Source organism: Nanorana parkeri, unplaced genomic scaffold (assembly GCF_000935625.1).
Source record: "Nanorana parkeri isolate BGI_ZX_2015 unplaced genomic scaffold, ASM93562v1 scaffold170, whole genome shotgun sequence".
Classification (NCBI taxonomy): Eukaryota; Metazoa; Chordata; class Amphibia; order Anura; family Dicroglossidae; genus Nanorana; species Nanorana parkeri.
Genome location: NW_017306438.1, coordinates 370,516 through 397,371, shown reverse-complemented (window position 1 = coordinate 397,371; position 26,856 = coordinate 370,516). Strand labels below are relative to the sequence as shown.

Sequence of the window (26,856 nt, the reverse complement as noted above, 5' to 3'; positions counted from 1 at the left end):
GTATCCCTGAGAATACCCACAATGCCCTCCCCCTCTGACTCCATGAAATGTAAATATGATTCTTCTGATGCTGCAGAAACCACCCGTTTAACTTATTTAGGGATATTTCCCTTTTTCTATACTCACTTACAAGGTCATATTGCTTATTGCCATCACCTCTGCAGGGTGTTTGTCTGTACTGGCAGTTTTGTCCTGTAAAGAACCCTTTTTGGTTTCACAGGGACAAGGTGTTGAAGAGCCCAATAACTTCCTTTCTACCCATTGTAGTTTCAGCTTTTCACCTGAATCAGAACAACATTCATCCTTCCCTCTTTAATCAGCAGAAGATCTCTCTCCATGCCCTGGATGTAGCTTGTGCTGTCTGTGTCTGTCTGTACAATAAGTATAACCATTGTTTCCATTAGGAAGACTGACTTTCTTTGTCTTTTTTTCTGATGGATTTAGTAAAGTGGGAACCAGCTTTTTGTTCTCATTTCCATCCATATCTGTGGCTCAGACAGTGGCAGCGGATCCGGGGGGGAACAATGGGGCAATTACCCCCCCAGATTAGTGCCACTCCCATCCCGAGTCTCGCTCCTTGCCTCTGCCACCCGCAGGTCCCGTAGTAGTAGGGACACTACATACAGCTGCCCCTCAGTGTCACATACTTTACTGCGGTTCATTGTAAAAAAAACTTTGTACAATTTAACTGCAGTAAATTCTGTGATACTGAGGGACAGCTGTATGTGCCGGTGGCCGTTCCTGTCATTTACAATAACACCGCCAGACAGCCACATTCTCCTGTCTGGGACGCAAGAGAAGAGGTGCTGCAGCTTGCATGTGTTAGGTGAGGGTGGGGAGTCTATGGGTGATGGCTGGCTTAGGGGGCACTGTAGCATTGCTGTATAATGAGTATACAGCAATGCTGAATACCACCAGCTATACAGGACTATACATCCCAACAATACATTATACAAGGCTAATAGTATTCTGCATTGTTGTATAAAGTATTGCTAGAATTTGTAGTCCTTTATAGCTGGTGGTATTCTACATTGCTGTTTAACAGGGGTCACATAACAAGATTTCAAAGAGGTGATATGAAGCTCTCTGGGGACCAGGACAGTGGCTAGCAGCAGGGGCGCCCCGAGGCCGGGTGTCACTCGGTCTGCAGACCGGGTGACACCCCACTGTGTCGTCATAGTGTAACGTCACCTTGCACGTGCACAATGAGATCATCACATTATGCCCAGCCATCTGATTGACGCCTGCCATCTTGGTAATGCACGCCGACAGAGAGAGGAGGGGATGTTCACCCAGCGGGGTGGGGTCTGCCGCCGGGTCCCCTCCTCTCTCCTGATACTCTCCTGTCCATGACAGAGTGCCCGACTTTTTAGACGGGGTTACACCAAAATGCCTGTCAATCATTTTGCTGTCACCCGGGTGCGGGCCGCACCCCCCTTGTGACACCACTGGCTAGCAGTAAGTCAAGATTTGTGTTAATTCCCCATTATATCCTGTCTCTCTATCATGTAAAAATCTGAAATCTGGAATGATAAATGTGTCACTGTTTTAAACAAGGTTAGGACTGTATGATACGTTAAATAAAATATTATCCATTTTGTAAGCAAAACTTTATTTTCTGGCAGTGCCCCTGCTGGAAATGGACTCTAGATCCGCCCCTGAGCTTAGAGAGACCATTATCCAAGCACCTCTTGGGCATTTCAGCATCATGCTATTGTTTGCAAAGCTGCCATCTGATAATCTGTTTACATGTTTTCCAAGTTTTACCAGGTGGATGTTCTGGCCTCTTCTTTGAGCTGCAGGCAGCTTCAGTTATTTTATTTTATTATTGGACGTGCGTTTTGGTTGCAGTTGCCCACTCTTAAGTTGGACTGCGTTTGGGCATCCCAACAGTCTCTAAAACGCTGTGTCCTTCAATGAACACTATATCAAATAGGATTTCTATATTATGATCATGCATTTGGTACTTATTTTAAACAAACCATGCTTTCTAAAATGTTTTTTTTTTTGCCTTCCTCTGAATCAAATGTGGGTAACTGTGGACAAATGGTTCTGTTTATGTAGGTTTTCAATTATTATTATTATTTATTTATTTATTTTTCCTACTGGTTGAGCTTGATAGACTTTTTTTTTTTTTTTGACTAACTAACTATGTAACAAAACTAAAGAATGCTGGGAGTAGGTAGGTTTACACCAGCTTGGCACTGTTTTTTGTTTGCCAGTGTCCAAATCCTCCTGAAGGCAGCAGTATAACTTAACAGTCTTTTGCATTTCTGTGTCCCTCAATGAACTACAATAAATGTTTTTTTTTTGTTTTTTTCTTGATGTTAAGTGCAAAAATCCAATTTTTACACACTGACTTTCCCTATCATGGATAGGATCAAGTGGCAAGCAATTGTCCTTTTCATTGTTTTTAGATATGTATCTATGTACAAATATATGCATAAATAACATTACCAATGTGCGAGTTTTGCAACCAAAGCCTAAATTAACAAGGGACATGTAGGACCTAGGGTATGTGGAAAGATTAACTGAACTGATTTAATTCTCCCTTGAGAAAAGTCAATTAAGAGGGATATCATCACCTTCTGTACATATATAAATGGTCAGTATAGTAAACTGTGTACAAAGGTGATCACTATAAGGGCACTGCAAAGTGCAAGGTGGAAATGTTTCTTTAAAGTAAAACTGTGACAATGTGGAACAGACCTACTTTAAGACAGCTCTGTAGATTGTTTTCCTAAAGGTGGGGTTTGTTTTTAAATTCACAATATATACTTGGCTAATAATATTTATTGAAAGGACACCATAGATTATTGATCCAGGGAGTATCCAATTGTCTTAAGACATTTGTAAGGTTTTTCCCCTGTTGGACAAATTAGACCATGATTTATAAAATTTGTTTTGCATTTCTCTAGATAAACCGTAGTTTTAAGGTTCTTTTTACCTGATTATGTAATATGTTTAACTATAAGTGTGAGATTATCAAAAATTAGTTTCAGGTAACCTTTTAATAAATATTCCCTTCTTGAAACACACCTATTTTTACTTAATTTGTACAAAATCTTAGGAAGGTATGACTTGCACAATGGTTCTTCACTGCTCTAAAACTGTATATGTCCAATTAGGTTGAGTTTGAGTGGCTGCGTCAATTCTGGTTTCAAGGAAAGCGATATACTAAATGCAGCAATTTCTGGATAAAAGCGATGACTGATCTGGAAGATGATTGGAGGCAGATGGAAACCATGGTGAGATATGGAATTATGCATATTTTGCACTTTTACATGATGGACTGAAGCCTGTATAGTTTGGATTGAGTTTTTAATAAATTATGTTACTTCTTGTGTATAGAAAATTAGGGGCTCCAAAGGACTGAACTGTCAGATTGCATACACTTACACGTGGCTTTATACAAATGCTACACTTGTACCAATGCATTCAACAGACTTTTAGATGTATTGTCATGTATGATTAAAGTATTTATAAATCCAAACGTTAAAATTATGGTATGCGATGCAACTTGTGTCTGCATATTCTATTACATAATTATTATCATTGTCTGAGCTGCTAATTTGATAAATCTTACCTGGCAATTTTGCAAGTCTGGCTATTTTTTTAAATATAATTTGTTACTCACAATCTGGCTATTTTTATTGTGCTTCCTGTATTTGGATGACAATGTAGCATAGGTGTTTGATGCTGCAGTGCACACTCTCTGAAATAGGTTACAGGTTGCTGTGCATGTAGTCTTCCCAATCTCAGCAGACTTCATGATGCCAGTCAGTGGTGTATTATGGTTTTGTGCTGCCGTAGGCAAGACTAAACTCGTGCGCCCCCCTCAATCTAAATTTATTTACCCCCCCCCCCCCCCCTTCCTGTTTAAGACATTTTGCATAACCCGTCAGTCACTGGATACAGCATGCTTCTGATGCTATGCCCTGCTCTATCATGGAGGTAACAATGCTGTATTTTGGTTTTTCTTGCTGCCCCCTTGGAAAGTGGAAATGCCTTGTTTGCCTTGCAGTAGATATGCCCCTGTTGCCAGTCATTGTTGTACAGTATATGCACTTGGTCCCAATATGTCAAGTTAGAGTGAAAACAGCTATGGGATTGTGCATAGTTCTGAAGGAAGAGGGTGGCAGGGGACATCAATCAGCTGCCACTCTCCATCCACATCAGTGAGAATGGTAGCTATGTATGCTGGACATGTAGTCCCTGGCTCGGCAGAGATAACACTAATGTTGCAGCTGCAGCTTCAGACCCACAGCAGGCCATCAAAATTGTATGTGTAGAAAGCTTTGTACACCTGTTTATATGTGGAATGTCTAGTTTAATGAATTGTAATGTGTGTAGTTGTTTGGGGGTAGTGATCCTTTAAATGTTCTTTAAAGTCAAACTCCAGGCATAGAAAATCTGCTAAACCCCTTCTACTGTGTGTAAAAATAGCAATGGGGAACTAATTTCTTTGGTGCATGACCAGTCACTGCTGCCTGCTCTCTGGGAGCAGCGACCGGTCATGGGACAGCCCTGCTGTAGTTTATGCTTGTAGCTATCGTGCGGCTAACTAATGCTGGTCTTATATAGATTGGCTGTTCTAATTAGCTATCTTTAGACACAAGTGCAGCTAAGGGGGTGGTGATGCCATCCACATAACTGTCCAATCACGGCACTACACTCCCAATGTAATATGAGTGATGTAGTCCAATGTGGCGACGGACCCGCGTTAAAAGAGACCTGCAGAGCCACATAGGACCCTGTCCCTTGTATCTGTGCTGAGGAAAATGTCTAGCTATGATTTGTGATGTCATTGCTGCTTATAAGGGGTTTTTTAAATGTTTTTTTTTATATGGTATTATTTATTTTTATGAGAAAAAAGGGTACAATCTTAGAAGAGTATGGAGAGAGGGAGGAATGGGAGATTTAGTATGGAGATCCCAGCATTCAGCTTTAAATTAAACTTGTGCCCCGACTATGTATACTAAAGTATTAAGCCTCCATTCACCTCTCTATCTATAAACATTGAGGATACATTCATTTTCAAAGATCATTGAAATCTTAGTTATTTTTCTATTATGGTGGACTGCAAGTCTTCTAATGCAAAAAACAACTAGCAGGTGTGCTCAAGCTGTTAGAAACATTATAAAGATGTTTTATTGTAATCTTGGAAGGTCTTTGGGAAAGATTAACTTTGCATTAAAAGCAGCAGAGGTCAGAGATTATTTTTTAAAGCTCCTTTACTGCTTATTGGGAATATGTAAACATTTAAAGAAGGAAAAACGTGTATTAACCCTTTGCAGTGGGGCTACCCCCACACTGCAAGGGTTAACTGCTCATTTTTGTCTAGCTTCAAAAAAAGAAAAGAAAAAAGTTATACTCACATGAACTATGGAGTCGGCTTGCTCTTAGACTAGTACTTCCAGCCTCCCTCCCCCTCCTTTGCAGCCCTCTAAGGTCTTGTAAATCATCACATTCTATACACGGTGTATAGATGTGAGGACTCTGGCAAATGCTGCAGCATAGGAAGAGAGAGGCTGGGGTGAGCGCTGTCACAGCTGGCCGCTTCAAAGCTTTGGGTGAGTATAACTGTTATTTTTTAACCTAGACAAAAATGAGCAATTAACCTTTGCAGTGTGGGGAATAATAATAATAATAATAATAAAAATCCTGCAGTTCTTACCCCCAAATTTAGTGGAAAATGTACTTAAATGCCCCAAAACACAATAAAATACCAATTTTTTTAAATAAAATATGAGGTTACAACGAGTAAATAGATACCCAACATGCCCAGGTTAAAAGTTGTGTGCATCCGTGAAACGGCAACAAAATTCAGTACCGCAAAAAGTCCACGACCCCCACAGGTCATCAGTTTAGAGATACCCAAAAATACTGGCCCTAGAATTATTGCTTTTATTCTGGTGTGTGCGATGATATTCAACATGCGTAGCACATTCAACGTTTTCATACGTAGGCGCACCCGACACATGTTTACGTGAAGATGCAGGGGCCTTTTTTGATTTTTTTATGTTAATTTTAAAAACGGTTATTTATTTTTTTACTTTAATTGCTATCACATAGGGGGGCTTACAAGCCCCACATGTGATAGCAGATGGTGGTGACATGTACTCCAAATGACCCTTAGTATCACCTTTGTATTTTAAATAAGCTTCAGGAGCCCAGCACTGGCAGCTGTGGGACCGGAAGTGATGCAATCTGCATCACTCCCGGTCCCATAGAACGGGGAGGGGATCGACAAACGGAGTCCATCTCCTCCACATCTTCCCGCCGACACCAAAGAAGCCGGTCCCGGAGCCCAGGAAACATGGCGGGGGTGTCGGATGGGGGGGGGGCACCCCTTCACCAGGCCATAGAAGCGATCTGGCGGCAGCTGAGTCGCCAGAATCACTTCACTTCTACTGTAAAGATGACAGTCGGCTTTACAAGTTTAAACAGAGTCCTGACGGCAAAAGCTGTCGGTAGTCTGTTTCATACAGCTCTGCTGCCAGTGACGTCCCTGTACGTCGTTGGTCGTGAAGGGGTTAATGCCTGTAGTCTGGACAAAGGTGAACTGTAACTTTCAGATATTTCTGAACACAAGTATTTTTATGTTATGTTGTAAAAGTAACATTTGCAATATAGTAACAAAATACACCAGCAAGGTACATGCACAGTTCTTTGACTGAGGTTTTCCCTGTTTACTGTTACATTAATATGGGGTGGACACTGGGGGCTTGTGTATACATTTTATTTGTGTTAGAACTGACCCTTTGGGCCTACATGTGTGTGTGTACAATAAAGAATGCCTCAAGAAAATAGACATATAGATCAATATTTTTCTTTCCGATCTTATAAGTGATACAGCCAACACGTTTTGGGAGATTGGGCTCCTTGTTTCTCAGGGTTCGTTTGTACTGCCATTTTTTTCTATACAGATTAGCAAATACTGGTACACACTCTGTTTTACATTGGATTGAATGGTGTTGCTTTTTTCATCTAGGTGCAGCATTGACCTATCAAAACATGTCATATCTCATTTATTTTTCTTTTGTTGGTGTAAATGAGAACACATTGTAAAACATGGCCAGCATGCTTGTACAATGTGTGAATATTTTAGGGCTGCAACTAACAATTATTTTCATAATCAATTTGTGGGCTAATATTTTTTTTCGATTAATTGGATAAAAAAAAAAACATGCTTGATTTAAAATAAAATATGTAAGGTGGAGCATACACATAGAACAGGCCCCCCTACAGAGAACCAGAGGTCAAGACCTGCCATAGTCCGCTATTTGGATTTTTCTGACAGACCACTAATCCTTCAAGCTTACCACACCCAGCACGCCTTAATTGCCTGTGGGTTCAAACTGCTGTTATTCACAGATTACTCAGCGGTTCTCACTAAACAGAGGAAATTATTTTCAGAGACCTGTCATATTCTTGTTGACAAGCAAATCAGATTTACACTGGCCTATCCAGCGATCTTGCGGGTCACATCCCCTGAAGACCGCATTGAATCCTTCACTTCTCCTGAGGAAGCGAGGAAATATGCATAATTGCCTTCTTCCACCATCACCTGTGCCTCACCTTCCAAAAGCCCTCCTAGGAAGAAGAAAGCCTGAATTACATGAGAAGCCAGTCAGCATTTGACACATCTATCAAGGGCCTCTTCTCGGTGGTGGAGCAGAGTATGTTTGTGTTCACTTTCAATCACACGCTCTCACTTACATGACAGTTGTGCATTTGAGTTATTGTCTATATATCTATTTCCTTTGGTATTATAGGTTAGTTTTTTTTCGCACTATGTCTGCTTGTTTTTTGTTCTATCAGACCATATATCTGACTCGTCAACTCATGGTCCCCTTTCCACACACTTCTATCTTGGGAAAAAAGGACGTCACCTACCTCCTAAGAGATTGTTTTTTGTTTTGTTTCTACTTTAGACTCTTTTTCTACTCGCTTTTGCGAGTGGAGTTGCTAAACCTTACTGAGGGAGAATTAGCATGCCTTCCCGGGACTCAATTATTCCATCATATTATGCTATGGTATTTTTTGCCACTTTGGAACCACTAATTAATCAATACACAATGTGTCTAGTTTTGGCCTACTCGCTCTTTTCTATTTCTGTAGCCATACCGTGGCGCTAACATATTTTTCTTTAACCATTACATTCATGGTAACAATATAGAAACTTAAATGTAAACTTCCCATGACAATTTATGTTTTATTTTATGTTTTTCATGGTAGTAGCTTTCACATTTCATGCAAAATCGAGTCTGAGACTCCATAATAGTTTCATTATTATATGTGTATTTATAGGCTGTGGTTCTGTATTATATAATTTAATATCTGAGCCTGATGAAGAAGACCCTGTGCAGCCCCGAAAGTGCCTGACATCTATCAATAAAATTGATATGCACTTGGATTTTGTCAAGCTGGTGTGCTGATGACATATCTATCCAAAGCTGAGACTCTGCTGTGTCATTGTATCACGGCCTGTTATTATTATATGCATCACCCTCAAACCACCAGGACAATATTTGTTTCTAAAAAGGTCCTGTTTTAATCTCCCAGTGTAACCTGTAGGTGATGGTGGCCTTTTTTGTTGTTTCTATTGGAAACTTAGGAGAAAATAATATTTGAATGAATTATTCAAAAAGCGTTTATATACCTTCCTCAGAGACCATAACATACAGGGGTACACATACTCTTAAAAACACAATCACACACACACACACACACACAATCACACACACACACACACACCAATTCTGTCTTGATGGCTCAATGTAAATTTGTATCCTCTAATGTTAAGTGCCTTAATTCTCCATTTAAACTAAATTTGGCTTTAAAAGAGTTTAAGTCATCTCAAGCCGATATAATTTTCCTCCAGGAAACACATTTTAATTCTAGAAGCTCATTTACCTTTTTATCGAATTATTATCCCAGAACATATGCTACTTTGACAAACTCTAGGAGAGCTAGTGTGGCAATCTTACTGAAAGACTCTTGTCCATCGATTTATTTAAAAAATGTTATCCAAATTATCTAAATGGGACCATACATACTTGATAGTGGGAGGAGACTTTAATTTACCTTTTTCGACTGCATTTGATTATTTACCTGGATCTAGATTAACTGTTTCTAATATTACTGTAAACCAATCCAAATGATTTTGCTAACTTATGCAACAACATTCTCTATTTGACTCATGGCGGATAATGCATCCTACAGAAAAAAGATACTACTTTTACTCTCATGTTCATAAAACCCATACTAGATTGGATTACTTTTTTTCTTAATAATCCTGCCTTGCACAGCATGGCAAACACGGAGGTTGGTCACATCTCCTGGTCAGATCACGCTCCGATTGAGTTAACCCTGAGAATTAATCCGATTCAAACTAAAAGATGTCACTGGAGGTTAAATCAATCCCTTCGGAAAACAGAACCTATGAGGGTACAACTGGAAAACACTATTTCTGAATATTTTCAATTGAATGAGGGCCCGGTTACCTCTATTTCAACCTCATGAGAAGCTCATAAGTCTGTAGTCAGAGGACATTGTATAGCTTTGGCCTCTAAGCTTAAAAGGGATCGTGGTATACAAATTAATCTTCGGAAGGATCAAAGATCGGATTTAGAGCGCCAGTTGCCTCTTGTGCCTTCTAAATTCAAATTAAGGATACTTGTGCAATTACGTGCCACCCTCTGTCACCTCCTTGTTCACAAGGTGGAATTATCAATGCTATACCTCAAACAAAAATTTTATGAAAAAAGTAATAAAGCACATTCTCTTTTAGCTAAGAAGTTACGGGCTGCATCTGCTAACATGCAGTCTTGTGCAGTGAGAGACATCAAGGCGATTCCTTGATCTCATCCAGGGGAATTTGTAGAGGTTTTCCGTAACTATTATGCATCCCTCTATAGACTCGGTGTTCCACTTGTCAGGAGGGGCCTTGTCCTAGGGATGTCCCAATGCCACTTTTTCAGGCCCAGGTACAAGTACATCCCCTCATGTACTTGCCAATACCAATTACCGATAATTTGTTCTTAAAGGGACAGGTGACTTTGAATGATCCATAGTACATAACATGTAGTTGTACTATGGATCATTTAACCCATTCATATTAGCAGAGGATAATTGTAAATGTATTGTTGCAGGCACTCAACTATGTACATGTAGTATATACTACATAGTACATATAGAATGCACTGAACAATACATTTACAATTATCCCCGCTAATATGAATGGGTTAAATGATCCGTAGTACATGATATGTAGCCCTGTAATACAGATCATTTAACCCATTCATATTAGCAGAGGATAATTGTAAATGTATTGTTGCAGGCACTCAACTATGTACATGTAGTATATACTACATAGTACATATAGAATGCACTGAACAATACATTTACAATTATCCCCGCTAATATGAATGGGTTAAATGATCCGTAGTACATGATATGTAGCCCTGTAATACAGATCATTTAACCCATTCATATTAGCAGAGGATAATTGTAAATGTATTGTTCAGTGCATTCTATATGTACTATGTAGTATATACTACATGTACATAGTTGAGTGCCTGCAACAATACATTTACAATTATCACTATGGGATGGTGATATGGGGAAGCCTTGTGTAAACAGGCTGGTCAAGATTGAATCAACTTGACTACGGATGGCAATTTATGATACAATGCTGCCACCTAGAGGTGGGAAAGTGAAATGCATGGTATTTCACTTTAATAAAAGTTTAGGGGTAACACTCAAGTGGGAGGCCATTTAGCCAAAGGTTCAGGAGGACTTCACAAAAGGACGAGAGGACTTGAGGGAGTATGTCAGAAGAGGCAAGAAGGACATCACTCTAAAACAAAGGATTTAGCAGAGACTGCAAGAAGAAGCCATTTTCCTATGAACGCCTAATTGCCAAGAAGTCCTGTTCATTACGGAATTTACGGAACCTGCAGCTTGAGCTAAGTACTCCTTTCTTGGAAAGCATTACATGTATTAGAAAGATGCATGTGGGTGGGTGCAAGTGGGTGCATGTGAATGTTTGTAGCAGCCTGTATGTATGTATTTGTTTATGTTTGCTTTTCCTGTAACTAAGTTTGTACATGCAGCATTGTCGCCAAGTAAAGGACTTTAAATGCTACTTGGGTCAGTTTCCTTGAGCTTTACTGCAAGAACAGACAAAAAAAAATAGAAATTAAAGTTCTGCCTAGCTTTACACCTGGGCCTCCTTGAAATAAGCTTTACCCATCTGGGATTTGTAGACCAGAGCATTACAAATGGTCTCAGATCTGGTCTGACTAGGGCCTCTTTTGCTTTGGAGATTTGAGTGATGCTACCTCTAGAAATATTTTCTTGTTTCCTGTGTTAAGAGACAGATTTAATCTATTAACACAATTTATGTACTCTTATTTACAAATAAAACACCTGGCACAATCTATAGCTCCAAATCTTATTTTTGATCAAATATCATGTTTTAAATCTCTGTGTTACAGATCTCTATCTTCTAGAGGCTTGATCTCTGCAATATATAAGATCATACTTGATCCAGATCCATTGGCCTTTATTAGACATCCTTACATGGTCAAATGCGAAAAAAGCCTAGATCTAGTAATCTTTATAGACCGATGTAGGGATATATGGAAAAATGCTGCCAAAACTTCAATTTGCTCTATATATAGAGAAAACATTTATAAAAGCTTACATAATTGGTACCATAAACCTAACTTCTGCATTGTAATCCCCAAATCCCATCACACTGTTGGAGATGTGGAGACACATTGGGATCTCTATCATACGTTCTGGACCTGTCCAAGATTGAAATAGCCTTAAATTGGAAAAAAAAAGCTATAGCCCCCTCTAAGGTAGATTTAAATAAACACATAAAGGATGCCCAGGTAATGGAGCACTTAACTGCTAGTTTAAATAATACATTGCAGAGCTATGCAAAGGTTTGTCAAATATAGTTGAGGTCTACCTATTATGCCAATTACAGGCCTCCCTCATCTTTTTAAGTGGGAGAACTTGCACAATTGGTGGCTGACTAAATACTTTTTTGCCCCACTGTATCTTAAAGAAAGATCATAGAAAGTGGTTGTACTTTCAAGTTCTTCTTACACTGTGTGCACAATTATTAGGCAAGTGGTATTTTTGAGGATTCATTTCATTATTAGACAACTACAGTGCTCTTGGTCAATCCAACATGTTAATAGACCTCAAACCTGAATGTTCTCAATAGGGTTTGGGTCAGGTGAGGAAGGGGACCATGTCATTATTCTTTCATCTTTAAGGCCTTTACTGGCTAGCCACACAGTGGAGTACTTTGATGCATGCGGTGGAGCATATTCCTGCATACATATCATGGTCTTCTTGAAAGATGCAGACTTTATCCTGTACCACTGCTTGAAGAAAGTGTCTTCTAACAACTGGCAGTAGGTTTGGAGTTGATTTTGAGTCCATCTTCAACCTGAAAAGGTCCAACTAGCTCATCTTTAATAGTACCAGCCCATACCAGTACCCCACCTCTACCTTGCTGGCGTTTAAAATCAAAGTGGAGCTCTGTGCCCGTCACTGATCCTGCCACGGGCCCTTCCATCTGGTCTGTCAAGAGTCACTCTCATCTTATCAGTCCATAAAACCTTTGAAAAATCTGTCTTTGGATATTTCTTGGCCCTGTCTTGACGTTTCAACTTATGTGTCTTGTTCAGTGGTATTCAGGTTTCAGCCTTCCTTACCTTGGCCATGTCTCTGAGCACTGAATACCTTGTACTTCTGGGCACTCCAGGTAGGTTGCAGTTCTGGAATATGACAGCACTGGAGGATCATGGGTTCCTGATAGTTTCATGTTTTATTCTTCTCAAATCGTTGGCAGTTAAATTGCGTCTTTCTTTCTCAACACATTTCCAGCGACCATGTTGACTAGTTGCAACACACTGTTTCATGGTTCTGTGATCATGCCCCAATATCTTAGCAATTTCAAGAGTGCTGCATCCCTTGAAATACTTTTTAAAATTTTTGACTATTCAGAGTCAGTTAAATCTCTTTTTTTGCCCGATTTGCTTGAGGAAAAGAAGCTGCCTAATTATTATGCACACCTTGATATATGGTTTTGATCTCTTAAGGCCACACCCTCCCTCATTACACAAATACACATCACCTGATATGCTTAAATCCAATAAGCCTTGAAGCCTATATAGCTTGGAGTTGGACAGTATGCATAACAATGGTTGTTTGGTCAAAATGCTTGCCTAATAATTGTGCACATAAATCAATTTATACTTGAAATCAGGAAACATTGACTGTCTTGCATTATACTATATCTTGTGTAACTTTGGTGGTAGCACTTTCTATTTTCTTGTAATCTTTTCTATTTTCTTGTAATCTTGAAAACTTTTCAATAAAAAAATATACACACACACACACACACACACACACACACACACACACGTATGCACCTCCTGCAGCAGAATTTGTTAGGCTGAAACTGAAAATGACTTCCTTAGGTGCAACCAGATCATCATCCAAATTACCCTTCTGTTCAATTAAGTTTGGCAAAACATCCCTTTTATTTACTTCTAAGGCCCCATACATGATTTCTGCAGTTTTCCCATCATTACCAAGCCCTTCTAACTTGTGAGGGAAATCAGCTGCTGCAGCATGCGCGCCCTCTTTTACAGTCCGATTAGCAGACCCTCTGTCTGCAACAGCAGAACTGTTCACCCCATTATTACCAACAGAGACCTCTCCCATTATTGCCAGTAATTGTTTTGCCAAACTATCCCAATTTATACTATCTGTGTTCCAATCTAAGGTACTCCACAGTACCAACCACTCCATCCAAGGAGTCACGGGTAGCTGAGCAGCATTCATAGTGCTTACCCCTTCTGTTACCATATTGACAGTACTCTGAGCTGGTGGCACTACCTCAACCAGCTGAACATTGTCCACAGTACTCATTTCAGCAAGTGCATTATTAAACATCACATTTTTCCCCTAGCAGGTTGTGTTATTTCCTTTTGCACATAATGAGCCAGCGGCTCTGCAAGTAACCTTTGCATCAGTACATTACTGTGACCCATCATACCATCACCACAACTATCTTGGGGTACCTCTGGCTCCAACTTACTGGGCCCCACTGAGGTTTCCAGAGATATTTCTGTTGCACATATCTTGGCTGCTACTGTAGGCAACACATTTTCACCATCATTGCACAGCACATCAAAACATGCATTATATTTTTTTACTTCTGCAGTATTAACTTTCTCATCAGCACCAAGCTTTAAGTTAACACTTGCATTAACATGAGGTCTCACATTGTTGCATGTGTTTTTATCTCCTGCATCCCCACAACACATTATGTAGGGGCAAGTCTCTCGCAAAATGTTCTATAGGTTGCTCAGCTAGCATCACAACCAGCTCACACACAGTGCTATAGTCAAAGAGACTGACGATAACACTATCAGTTCTAGCAGACAGTTCAATCATAAGTCTTACCCACCAACGAAGGTACTGAAGTTGTCTTCATTTGAGAGCTTTGGGTGAGTGATGACCTCGCCCACTTCTCTCTATCACCTCCTGTAGGCTCCACAAAACTTTTCACATCATTGCCATGGACAACAGTAGGCAAACCCGCACCATAACTGGGGCTTTCAGGCCCCCTCTCATGCCCACCAGCATCTCCAGTGTACCCCATAGCACAGGGCATGTTGCAATCCCATGCCCTCGTTGGTCACACTCCAGGCAGGGAGATGGCTGTGGTGGACCCCACAACTCAGGGCATGTCACCATATTATGCCCCTGCTGGTCACACACTCCACAAGATGCAGACCGACTTTTATCAAACAAACTTTCTGTCAGGTCACGCTGAAGCTCATACAGGTCAGGCTGAGCCACATCTCCTCTTTAGCTTCTCCCTCCTGGTGATAATCTTTTACACGTTGCTATAGGAAATGGCGCTGTTCCCCTGGGCACTGGCTGGCTGTGTTGGACTCTCTCTCCAGGCGACACATGCTTCTCAGTTGCCATGAGAGATGACACCCTCCCCTTGGACGCTGGCTGGCTCTCTTGGCTGCACTGGATCCTCTTTCCAGGCATCTTTGTTTGGCTCCACTACTCTGCAGGCAACCTCCATGGCATGCAGTCAGAAACTCTGTGTTCACTGGCGTTGCTACTCACAACTGCACACCCACTGGGCCTCTGTTCAGTCCCTTGCTCTCCGAGTAGTCAGAGCAGGATTTTTCACTGTAGTGGCTGATGTCATCGCTGCCAGATTTCGCTTGCACCAGTCCACAGCAGATTCACAATCTGGCACAGCTTTTTCTGGCACCTGTGTTGCTTCCACAGGCTTTGGCCATCCCTCCAGCCACCAAACTCTTTCAATCATTTTCTCATAACAGTCTTTTTTCTTTGAATGCCCCATCCCGGCAGAAAATCAATTTGTGCAAAACACAGCACCTTTGCACAGTTTCACAGTCCACAGAAAAGGTTTTAGAGCATTGTCTCTTCAAGGACTTTTCTTTGTCCTGCAGGCCTTAGCTCACCTTAGCTTTAAGGTGCCCATACACTGCACGATTCTTGTACAAGAATCACGGGAAATCCCACAATCGTACGAGAATCGTGCAGTGTGAATGAAGACGTGCAACCGTTTCTACTGTACGGTCCCACGTCTTTTGTCTAAGGAGCATGCTAGAAAACCAGCTGAGAATCATACGATTTTCGGCTGGTTTTTAGCATGATCAGAAGATCAATGCCGCACAGGTCGGTGTGCGCACGCGCACACTGCACTTCAGTATTGCGGTCATCGGAAGCCCGCCCGCTCGGGGGGTGGTGCTTGCGATGATCGCAAGTACGATCTGCCTGTCCAAGATGGGCAGATCGTACGTTTTTTAAATTACTTTGCAACCATCGCAAGACTAAGGTTGTAAGGTTGTAAAGTGTATGGCCACCTTTACACTGCATACAATCTCTGCTTGTCTCACAGAAATATCATTCACAGACACGCAAACTCACTTTAGCTGGAAACTCCAGATTGTTCAATGCTTTTAAAAAACGGCTTCTGCGAGAGATGGCGCTGGCTGCCCGCATTCGAACACCACTTGTGACGTTGGGGAGCTCACAGATCACTTGCACGGGTTTCTTTAAGGGCTTCCTTGCCCACTTTTATTAATAGAACATTCACAAAACGATGGGCAATTAAACAATATAAAATGAAGGAACACTGTCGTCATTTGAAAGCTACAGAGAATATAATAAAATATGTAAAAAGGAAATAAAGCTTCCAAAGATTCAAAACGAGCAACAGGTTGCAAAAGATTACAAGATTATCCCCAAAAATTCTTTAAATATATTAATACTAACAAAATCAGGTTGAAGCATGTTGGCCCCTTAAAAGATAATTCAGAGTTGGTAACTGGGGACAATGAGAAGGCAAATCTATTAAATAAGTTCTTAAGCACTGTGCACACCAAGGAACATGATATAAATCAAGTCCATAATGGGGATAGCAGTGTCATACCCTCTACCGAACAACAATGGCTGACTATTGATATGGTCAGAAACAGATAGACAAATTTAAGGTGAATAAAGCACCTGGACCAGATGGCTTACACCAACGTGTCCTCAAAGAATTGAGCTGTGTAATTTCAAAGCCATTGTATCTAATTTTTAGAGACTCTCTAACGATGGGCTTGGTACCGATTGATTGGCGCAAAGCCAATGTGGTGCCTATATTTAAAAAGGATCAAAGTCTTTACCAAGTAATTACAGACCTGTAAGTTTAACCTCAATAGTTGGCAAGATACTTGAAAGTTTGATCAAGGATCATGTGCAATTGTTTTTGCTTGAAAATAATATCATAAGCGATAGTCAGCACGGATTCACAAAAGACAGAAGTTGTCAAACAAACCTACTTTCTTTTTATGAGGAAGTGAGTAACAAATTGGACAGAGGAATGCCTGTGGATATAGTATACTTGGACTTTGCAAAAGCGTTTGACACAGTTCCCCACATGCGGCTAATGTATAAGTTAAGGTCAGTAGGTATAGACTATTCAATCTGTAATTGGATAGAAAACTGGCTTAAGGACCGTATTCAGAGAGTGGTGATCAATGATTCGTACTCTAAGGTTGTTAGTGGTGTTCCCCAAGGTTCAGTGTTGGGTCCCTTACTGTTTAACCTATTTATAAATGACATAGAATTGGGGATTAAAAGTACCATTTCTGTGTTTGCAGATGACACCAAGTTATGTAGTGGAATACAGTCCTTACAGGATGTCTCCAACTTACAGGCAGATCTGAATGCTCTGTGGGAATGGGCAACTATTTGGCAAATGAGGTTTAATTGCTTGAAGACCAGTTATTTAGACCCCCTTCCTGGCCAGGCCATTTTTCAGTATTCAGTGCTGCGGTACTTTGACTGACATTTATTCCGTCATGCAACGCTGTACTGAAATGAATTTTATACCATTTTTTGGGGACACATAGAGCTTTCTTTTGGTGGTATTTATTCACCACTGGGGTTTTTATTTTTTACTATAATTAGGAAAAATTACTGAAAAGTTTGAAAAAAAAAGTTTTTTTTTTTACATTATGTTAGCAAACATTTATTATTACCCAGTTTTTTGGTAAAATATAAAAGTTGGGGTCACGTCGGGTAAATAGACATCAAACATGTCAAGCTTTAAAATTGTGCTCACCCGCGAAATCGCAGAAAACTACCATACCCAAAATTGGCCATAGGCGACACTTTAAAAGCTTTTATCGCTCATCAGTTTAGTGTTATCAGTGATTGATGGCCCTAGACTTATTGCTCTCACTCCGACGTTTGTAGCGATATGTAACGTGCGGCGTAATGGGCACAATCGTCTTTTTTGCACGTATGCGCCCCCGACGCATGTTTGCATGCGTGTATGTATGAGTGGGGACTTTTTAAAAAAAATGTTTTTTTATTCTTTTTTATGTTTAACTTAAAAAAAAAATTGGGGGGACTTTAATTTTGTTTTCCTATTTTTTCCCACTAAACTCTAAACTATCACATACGGGGGCTAATAAAACCCCCCTATGTGATAGCAAAATATGTGACAGGTTGTGGGGGCGTGTCTGAGCGGACGTCTAAAGACGCCCGCTCAGATCTAGAGAGCTCCCGGCCGGCCGTTTTTTTTTTTACTGCGGCCGGCCCGGAGGTAGTTAATGTTGATAAATGTAAAGTTCTGCACTTGGGGACTAAAAACATGCATGCGTTCTATACTCTAAGGGGAGTATGTTTGGGGCAGTCAATGATGGAGAAAGATCTGGGTGTTCTGGTAGATCATAGACTCAATAATACCATGCAATGTCAAGCTGTAGTTTCTAAAGCAAGCAAAATACTTTCTTGTAAGAGGAGTATAGACTCCAGAGACAGAGACATAATCCTGCCCCTGTACAAAGCATTAGTAAGACCTCATCTGGAATATGCAGTTCAGTTTTGGGCACCAGTTGACAAAAAGGATGTGGAACTGGAGAAAGTGCATACGGAAAGGATTCTTCACAGTTAGAGCTGTGAAAATGTGGAATAGACTCCCCAGGAGCTTGTTCTAGCTAGCTTGGTTAATTGTTTAAAAAAAACATCTGGATGTATTCCTAAATGCACAGAATATTACTGGATATTTAGTTATTAGAGGTGTATTAAGCATCAAAGATTGTTGATCCAGGGAATATCCGATTGCCTTATGGGATCAGGAAGGAATTTGTTTCCCCTGTTGGAGCAAATTGAACCATGCTTTATAGGGTTTGTTTGCCTTCCTCTGGATCAACATTGTGTAATTGTGGGCATGGTGTTCTGTTTAGGCTTTTCTTTCTTTTTTTTTTCTCTGTATCTCTAGAGGTTGGACTCGATGGACTTGTGTCTTTTTTCAACCTGACTAACTATGATGTGATTACCCTCGCAGGGGTTCTTTATCACAGAAATGCAGGCACATCCAGCCTCCTGTCTTTGCATTCACAGCACTGCTGCTACCGCCTCAGACCACTGTCTGTTCCTCCAGACGGTCTTGTGCTAACCTGCACAATAGGCCTCACAACCCCGCAGCTCCCTGCTGCACTGGCCTCCACTCTGACTGCTGGGTGGAGTTATCCTGACTCACAGGTGGGGCCCTGAACATCCGCCAGCACCCTTTCCATAAGGGCTGTGCACAGGTGTGCAACCATTAGGTGCTCAACCCTACTAAACCACGGACCCAGGACTGGAGATCTCATCCCTCCCAGTTCTCTTAGAAATCTCTCAGTTCCAGGATCCCAGTTATAATTTATATTTCTCAGCAGTTTAATATTTAAGTTTAAACTTTAGTTTTATTAATAAAAAAATACCCACTTCTTGGAGTAAAATGTATATTCGAGATCATCCTTCTATTTGGCGTCATATGTATTTATTAGGTCCATCAGAGTGAAGGTAGTTTCAATAACTGAGCAGTAGCTACATCAAGGACATAATTTGGAACATGCCACTTTATGCCCACATGATTTCATTAGGTACTTACCATTTTCTGACATCTATGCTTTTGCTTTCCGTCAGCATATTGTTTGAAGTGCTATCACAGAGTGCCTAAAATTAGTGAGTTATGTAGGTGAGCTTATTATTTCACAGATGAAATTTGTCACTGGGTTCAGAGCTTTGTGGCCAGACAGAGACTGTCTCTAATTTATACTTTAACACTGCTGTAATATTTTGACTTTTCACACATCTCTCCCTGTTAATTAAAGTTTGTCTGCTAGATGGATAAGGTGATTAATGAAGCCTAGCTTTCTTATTAGTGTGCAGTGTTTAAAGATTGGCTGGACTTTTTTAATGAAATTATGTTTTATTTCTACATGTTACTTGTAACCATGTTTTTTAAGTAGTCTTTACTACTTGCATCCATTACAATAACAAAAATGATGCCTGACTGAACAATGAATAGATTTTTGTTATTTGTAATATGTTTTACTGTATTTCGCCTACTAGCCAAGCTCAGCTGGACAAATAAATGTAGTAATGTTGCTCATAGCAACCAGTTGAGTTTCAGCTTTTTTTTTTTTATATCAACCTGCATTAGAAAGCTAACTGCAGGAATCTTGTTTCCTTCATGTCTAATTCAAGCCTATTTGAATGCCTTTCTGCTTGAAACATGTAAAGCAGACATTCTACATTTACATTTTAACCCCTTCATGACTTCTAGAAGCGATCTGGCGACAGGTAAGTCGCCAGGATCGCTTCTGTTGTAAAGCCGACAGTCGGCTCTACAAGTTTAAACAGAGTCCCGGCGGCAAAAGTCGCCGGGAGTCTGTTTAAACAGCCCCGATGCTGGCGACGTACACTGTACGTCGTCAGTCACGAAGGGGTTAATTGTGGTTAGGTCACCGGAAGTATCACTCCATTGTATTAATGGGCCATAGAAAAAATAATAACTAATACTATAAGTTTGTAATTAATAGCTATATCTCATACAGCTTTGAATATGTAGGCCAGATGCTTCATGTTATATTAAACATCTATAGTACACACACCCACACACAATGTCCCGGTGTTCTGTGGCCTTGGGGTGGCCCAGGATTCTCAGCCAGAGGGGCTGAGCGGCTCCAGGAAGCAATTTCTTGTATCAGGAAAGAGCTGGCTTTCCAGTCCTTTCCATGTTTTCTTGTTCATAGTTGGGATCCTGGAGCCGGGAGATTTCTTAGAGCTCTGGGTGGGATTAAATCTCCATTCCTGAGTCCATGCTTTAGTGGCAGGCAACACATGATTGTGCACCTGTGTGCATCCCTCATGAGGAGGGTGCTGTAGTGTGTTCAGAGCCCCACCTGTGAGTCAGGAAAACTCCACCCAGGAGTCAGGGGAGGCCAGTGCAGCAGGGAGCTGTGGGTTCGTGAAACCTATTGTGCGTGTTAGCACGTTCCTGGGGTTGTTTGGAGGTGACAGACAGTAGCCCTGGGGATTGAAGCCGGAGCAGCAAGAGAAAACTGTTACATGACTGGGACACTATGAGTGTGTGGGACAACTCGGGGATTGGTGAGCCCATATATGTTATATGCTGCATCAAGCTATTTATGTTGGACTTCCTTTACTGTCTGCCTTTTGAAAGAAAAATAAAAACGTTTTGTTAATGGAAAAGTCTGTGTGAGTGCTCTGTTACATATACAGGTGAAACTCGTAGCTCCTGGCCATGTGATATATGCCATTGTATGTGGAATGGTCAAAGCAAAAATCTACCTGAATAAGAACACTTTATTGTTGCAGACATTTTATCTTTTCAAAAATACTTGTATTATCAAGAAGGAAAATAAGCTGTAGCTTATTATGTAATGTATAATTCGTTTTTTAAGCCAGGATACATTGTTTATATTTTAAGTTATTTTAAGTAATATTTTCCTATATGTCTACAAATCAGGAAATCCTACCTGTTTTTATGGTACATAAGATATGGGTTCCAGAAAAAAAAAATCTAAAGTTTAGTTGGGCAAACCACACGAAAACAAACAAAAAGAAACAAAGTTGACATGGTTTGACAAATTTTGCAAAACAAAAAACTGCTCATCATTAACACTATACAGTGGCTGTTTAAGAACTGACACATGTTGCTGCAGTTCTGTGGGCTGTGGACGCTCATATTGACTCCCATGATGCTCTGTCCCAAGTTTTATTTTCCATGAGCATGCAATATACAGTATAAAAACCTCTCTGACTGAGAAAAAAAAAGTTTGTTAATGTGAAGGTCGCTAGACAATTGTTGCCTATAAAAGTATAAATGCCAACAGATTGGTTTGTAGTAAACAACTGTGAAACAACAGTTTTCCAATCAGGACTGAAGTGAGTCTTGGGCCACAACTGTGTGTAGTTTCATGTTCTGTTTTCAAATGGTGCTTAGGAAAAATAGATTTTCCAAGGCACTGCTTTTACTCTATGCATGGGCAGAAACAATTGGATAAAAATATACATTTTACCAAGCAAAGCATTTTCAACTGCAGCATTGTATGTCATGCCTGCTTCATAATTCTACTTCTTCACAATTCTACTGTACTACTACAATTCTACTGTAGACAGCGTCTCTGCAAAGTTTTTACACTATTATGAAGACTCTTGATATTTCTTGAAGCTCCCAGGCTACATATAGATAATATCAGTTACTTATACAGCTGAGATGCTTATAAGTTCCTATTTGCTTCTTAATATGAAAATATCTAACCCAAAGATAGAAAACTATGAGCTGTGTGCTGAAAGCTGTTGTGTCCCAGTTTGGTCTGTTTATCAACACATCTCTCATGGCAACCTTTGTGCCAGAGCCTAATGTAACACTCTCTTTTTAGGGGCAAAAAATGTTTTGTAGAGCTGCAGATATTTTAAACCATTCTTATTTTTGTTTATTTTTTTTTATTTTTTTTTGGGGGGGGTTGCCACATGGCTACATGGTCGTTCAGTTATATCTGTAGCCATGTTGTAAAGCATTACTTAGACTAACAAATAGTCAGTTCATCTTGTTTTAACTTATTTCATGACCTAAATCTTTTAAATCAGGAATAAAATTAAATAGTTTTCCAAATGCAGCCTGGTACTTATTAAGATTTATGCTTAAATGAAATCATTGTGTTTTTAGAAGACTTGGTGTTTTACATTTATAGGAATGTCCAGCAGAGGGAATCCTTACCCTGCTATATGCAGTATACTGTGCAGCCTGCTTGCCATCAGAGTTCAGAGCTGCATTAAAATATTACATTAACTGCAGGAAACTATCTCTGTTGCTTTAAGTTAGATTGTGTAACACAGGAAATCAATATCGGGTTAACAAATTCAGTATCAATAAAACATAAAGCCACAGTTTGCTTTTACAGACCTCTCATGTCTGCCAAGTGGTCAGCAAGGGGGATGGGGCATCCCTACAACTCTGCACACAAAATATGACCTGCAGGGCTTCCTTCTGATACCAAAAAGACCCTTTTGCACTGGATAAAATGAGGGTTAATTCTGATTGAAGAATAAGATGAAATATTTATTGTATATATGAAGACTTCCTAGGGAATTTATTAATTAAGGAACTATTACAGGTTAAAAGAGAAAGGCAGATGCTTGAGAAATAAGCACTCCCAATACATTACCCACACTTCTCAGAAGAGGAAAATAAATCACTCAGATTCACAGATGATTATCATTCATTCCGCTCGTATTTACTTTCCAACTGTAATAATAATAAGCGCTCTCACAGTACATCTTTGTGGGTTTATGGAGAGGGTTAGTGAGCATATTATCATGATGTGTGTTATAATTGCTGGTGCTCTGAAACATTAGCTTTCAACATTATAATTTACATGTTAAGTGAATGCTGTAGTGCAAGGATTTACTTTCACTCTCATCATTTTTGTTTCAAAGCTTTGACAATACAATGTAATTTGTTTTGTTTATCGAATGTTAATTATATTTTATAATATTTATGGAAACTGTTTGTATGATACAATGCTGCACAGTCTGATACTGTGCTGCTTGTGGTGTACATTTAATCAATGAAAGCAGCACCCTGTTACTTATACCCAAGTCCTGATTTATCTGATATAAAAAAATAATAATTTTTAAATGTGTGCTTGCAAAAACACAACCCACAAATATACACATTTGTTGTTAAAGCAATTTTTATTTATAGATTTGAATCTAATTTGAACTCCTTGACTTGCTGAGAAGGCCAAAGGGCAGATGTCTTCTACTAGAGAATTAGCAGCACTGAGAGCTCTACCTAGTGCTGGTTCCTTTCAGAGCTTGTAACTTTCCAATTCTGTAAACCAATAACTTTTGCAAGAGTATTGTAAGATGGTGACTTTAGTCATGACACTTTCTTCTATGCAACACAGTCAGAATTAGTAGCACCCATGTCTAGAATATGGATTAGGCAGCAGTGGCTGCCAAGTGATACTACATGGATACCAGTCAGAGGATAACCATGTGCTGTGCATTTTTTTAAACATGTCTATAGGGCATCAAATCCTGAGCGCTTGGTTACTGTTGTGTGGACATCCCAGGCAGTCAACAACAGTTTAGGCCAGTGACTCTCTTTTAAAAAGCAATTTCTGTGGTGACAGGGCCCAGTTATCTGCTTGATCACACACATATGTGGCCACACATTTGTACCAGCATCCTGAAGATTACATACTTGCAGATTTCTACATAATTTGAAAAGTTTGCCAGAACTCCTTAAAATATCTGTTCAATTGCTCCATTCACAGCTATTCAAATTGTACCCTTTCCTCAAACATGCTGGTTACTTAGCCTTTGCTCAGCTCTACTTCATATTAGCTTCAATAAACAAAAGGCATTTGATGCAGACAGCTTCTGTTTTGTCATTTGCACTGCCCACATTACAAACAGAGGTCATACCCAGTATCTAGCAGAATGAAATGACCATGGGATACCTGCATGCATTGTTTTTTTTCCCCCCAGTACTAGTTAGAAGAAGATTTTTATAGTCTCCAATTTTTCTTATAAATAAACTGGGGTAAGCAATACATGTATATGCATAGTCAATAAACCAGCTTGATTGCCACAGGATGAAATACATATTATTTCATAGTATTTGATTTATAGGAACAATTGTTTGAAAATCATTGTCCTTAGTCACCGTTCACACATGTTTGTCACACGTGTGGCAGCCCAACGAGGTGGATTGTTTGCTTCTATGCCCTGTAAAAGCTAAGATACTACTTAGATGATTTGAATGATCAATTTATTTCTTCTGCTACTATTTTTTTCATACAGCTTATTAGATGTTGGAGATGTATATCCATATTCCTGAGAGATGTTTCTTTTTTCCTAACAGAGATTATGTCTTGTTTGCAAGTTTATATCGGCTTACATTTTGAAGCCCTATATATACTCATTATAAGCACATAAGGGCTTGTTAATAAGCTAGAGCAAATGTGGATCTGTTTTCTAAAAAAAAAAAAATCAAATTTCTGACCTAAAGGGAACCTGTCAGAATAGAAATAGGGAAGCTGATTTTCTTTAAAAATTGAAGCTTCAGGAGTGCCACCATGATTAATACATTACTGATTGGGGAAGGGGGTGGGGGTCACTGACCTGGAACAAGCATATGTATATCATATGTTAAGACATCTGATATGTACAGTACTGTGCAAAGGTTTTAGGCAGGTGTGAGCAAATGCTATGTTAATAGTTTATTTTTATCAATTAACAAAATTGAAAATAAATGAACAGAAAATAAATCCAAATCATATCAATATTTGGTGTGAACACCCTTTGCCTTCAAAACAGCATAAATTCTTCTATGCTGAGATCAAGGCTCTGTGGGGGCCAAACCATCATTTTCAGGACTCTTTGATCAATGTTTGACTCATTGATCCTTACCAAATCTCCAACTCCACTGGCAGAAATGCAGCTCCAGACTTGCAAGGAACCTCCACCATGCTCATGTTGCTGCAGACGCTCATTATTGTACCGCTCTCCAGCCCTTCGGTGAGCAAATTGCCTCCTGCTACATGCAAATATTTAACATTTTGACTCATCAGACCTGAGCATGTTTAATGCTCTTACTTGCACCCAACCCTTCAGCACAAGCAATGCTAAAATCCGTCACACTGCTTGTCGAGATCAACCAGTGTATGACTATCAAAAAATGGCATACATACTTGAGTACCATATATGTGTACATAATAGCTAATTGGCAGTCTGAGAACTGGTTTAAAGGCTGCCTGCCAAAATAATCAGTTTAATATTAAAAAAGGCAAGCCATACCTATTAAATTATTACCTGCTTCTTTTTACATTACTTTTTATTTTGTCAATGAACACTTTTCTGCTAGCGCTAAAGAAGTGTCATTGTTTTGTATCTCATACAATCTTATTGAACACCAAATGCTTCAGGGATTATTGTTTGCCATTAATTGTTCACTTGATATATTTTCACACATGTGTGTGTTAATTAACCCTGACCTGCATTTTCTGTTTTTGTTAATATTTGGTAGTGATATCTACAAAGCCTCTTAACCTTTAAGGCAGGCATTAAGGATACTTTTATCAGACTGCTTATTTTTTTCCTCACTGTCCCTTGAGGTGAGATTTTTCAAGAAGTCACCCTTGTAATGTAAATATTAAACCTTTTTATTTAAAATACATTCAGAAATTTTTTTATTTCCACCTGTGTATTCCACCGTGAGTTTAAAAGAAAAAAAAATTATCTAAGTAATCCTCATTTACATTACCACTCCCAATCGGGAATAATTTTAAAAAATCTATGAAAATGTATGTATTTTGTTTTAAAAGGTCCATGATTTGTGGGCCATTTGGGGCTCGAGATCAAGATAAAGTAAATTCAAAGAGCGTTTGTTTAAAAGGCATGATTCCAGCATGGGTTTCTGGGTAGAGATGCAGATGAAAAGCTTATATCTCTAGTGGTGTGAATCATTTGTGCAGCGTCAGATATTTCCTCTGCAGACAAAGGACAATTTAATATGGCACTCAAAAATATGACATTTAATATCTGTTACTCAGTTATAGAAATGTGGATGACCACTTTACCATACATTATAGGGTCTGCCACTCAAGCAATAGTGTTCCTTCTGTTCCAGTTCTGTTATGTAAAAGGGCATTTCACTTTTTATTAAACAAATTATACAGTATTTAATAGCTTTGTAAGCTTTTTTTGTAATTTCTAGGCCAATCTGCAGCTAGCTTTGATGTTATAAAATATTATTATTATTATTATTATTGTTATTATTATTGTTATTATTATGTTCTGCTAATTGGCCCACTGTCCCCAGCAGTTTTCTATTATAAAAACATTGGAACTAATCATGTGACAATAGCAGAAAGATACTAAGGAAGTTACTTCAGGAAATAGAACGGG

At 39.5% G+C, this 26,856-nt stretch overlaps 1 protein-coding gene across 1 annotated transcript in view; it reads left to right on the top strand.

Moving 5' to 3' along the window:
- The window catches only part of FTO (FTO, alpha-ketoglutarate dependent dioxygenase), a 451,699-nt gene that overhangs the window by 134,387 nt on the left and 290,456 nt on the right, over window positions 1-26,856 (top strand). Inside the window, exon 7 of the mRNA XM_018554721.1 lies at window positions 3,129-3,248. Within this exon, the coding sequence (XP_018410223.1) occupies window positions 3,129-3,248 (120 nt within the window). The remainder of the gene's footprint in view (window positions 1-3,128; window positions 3,249-26,856) is intronic.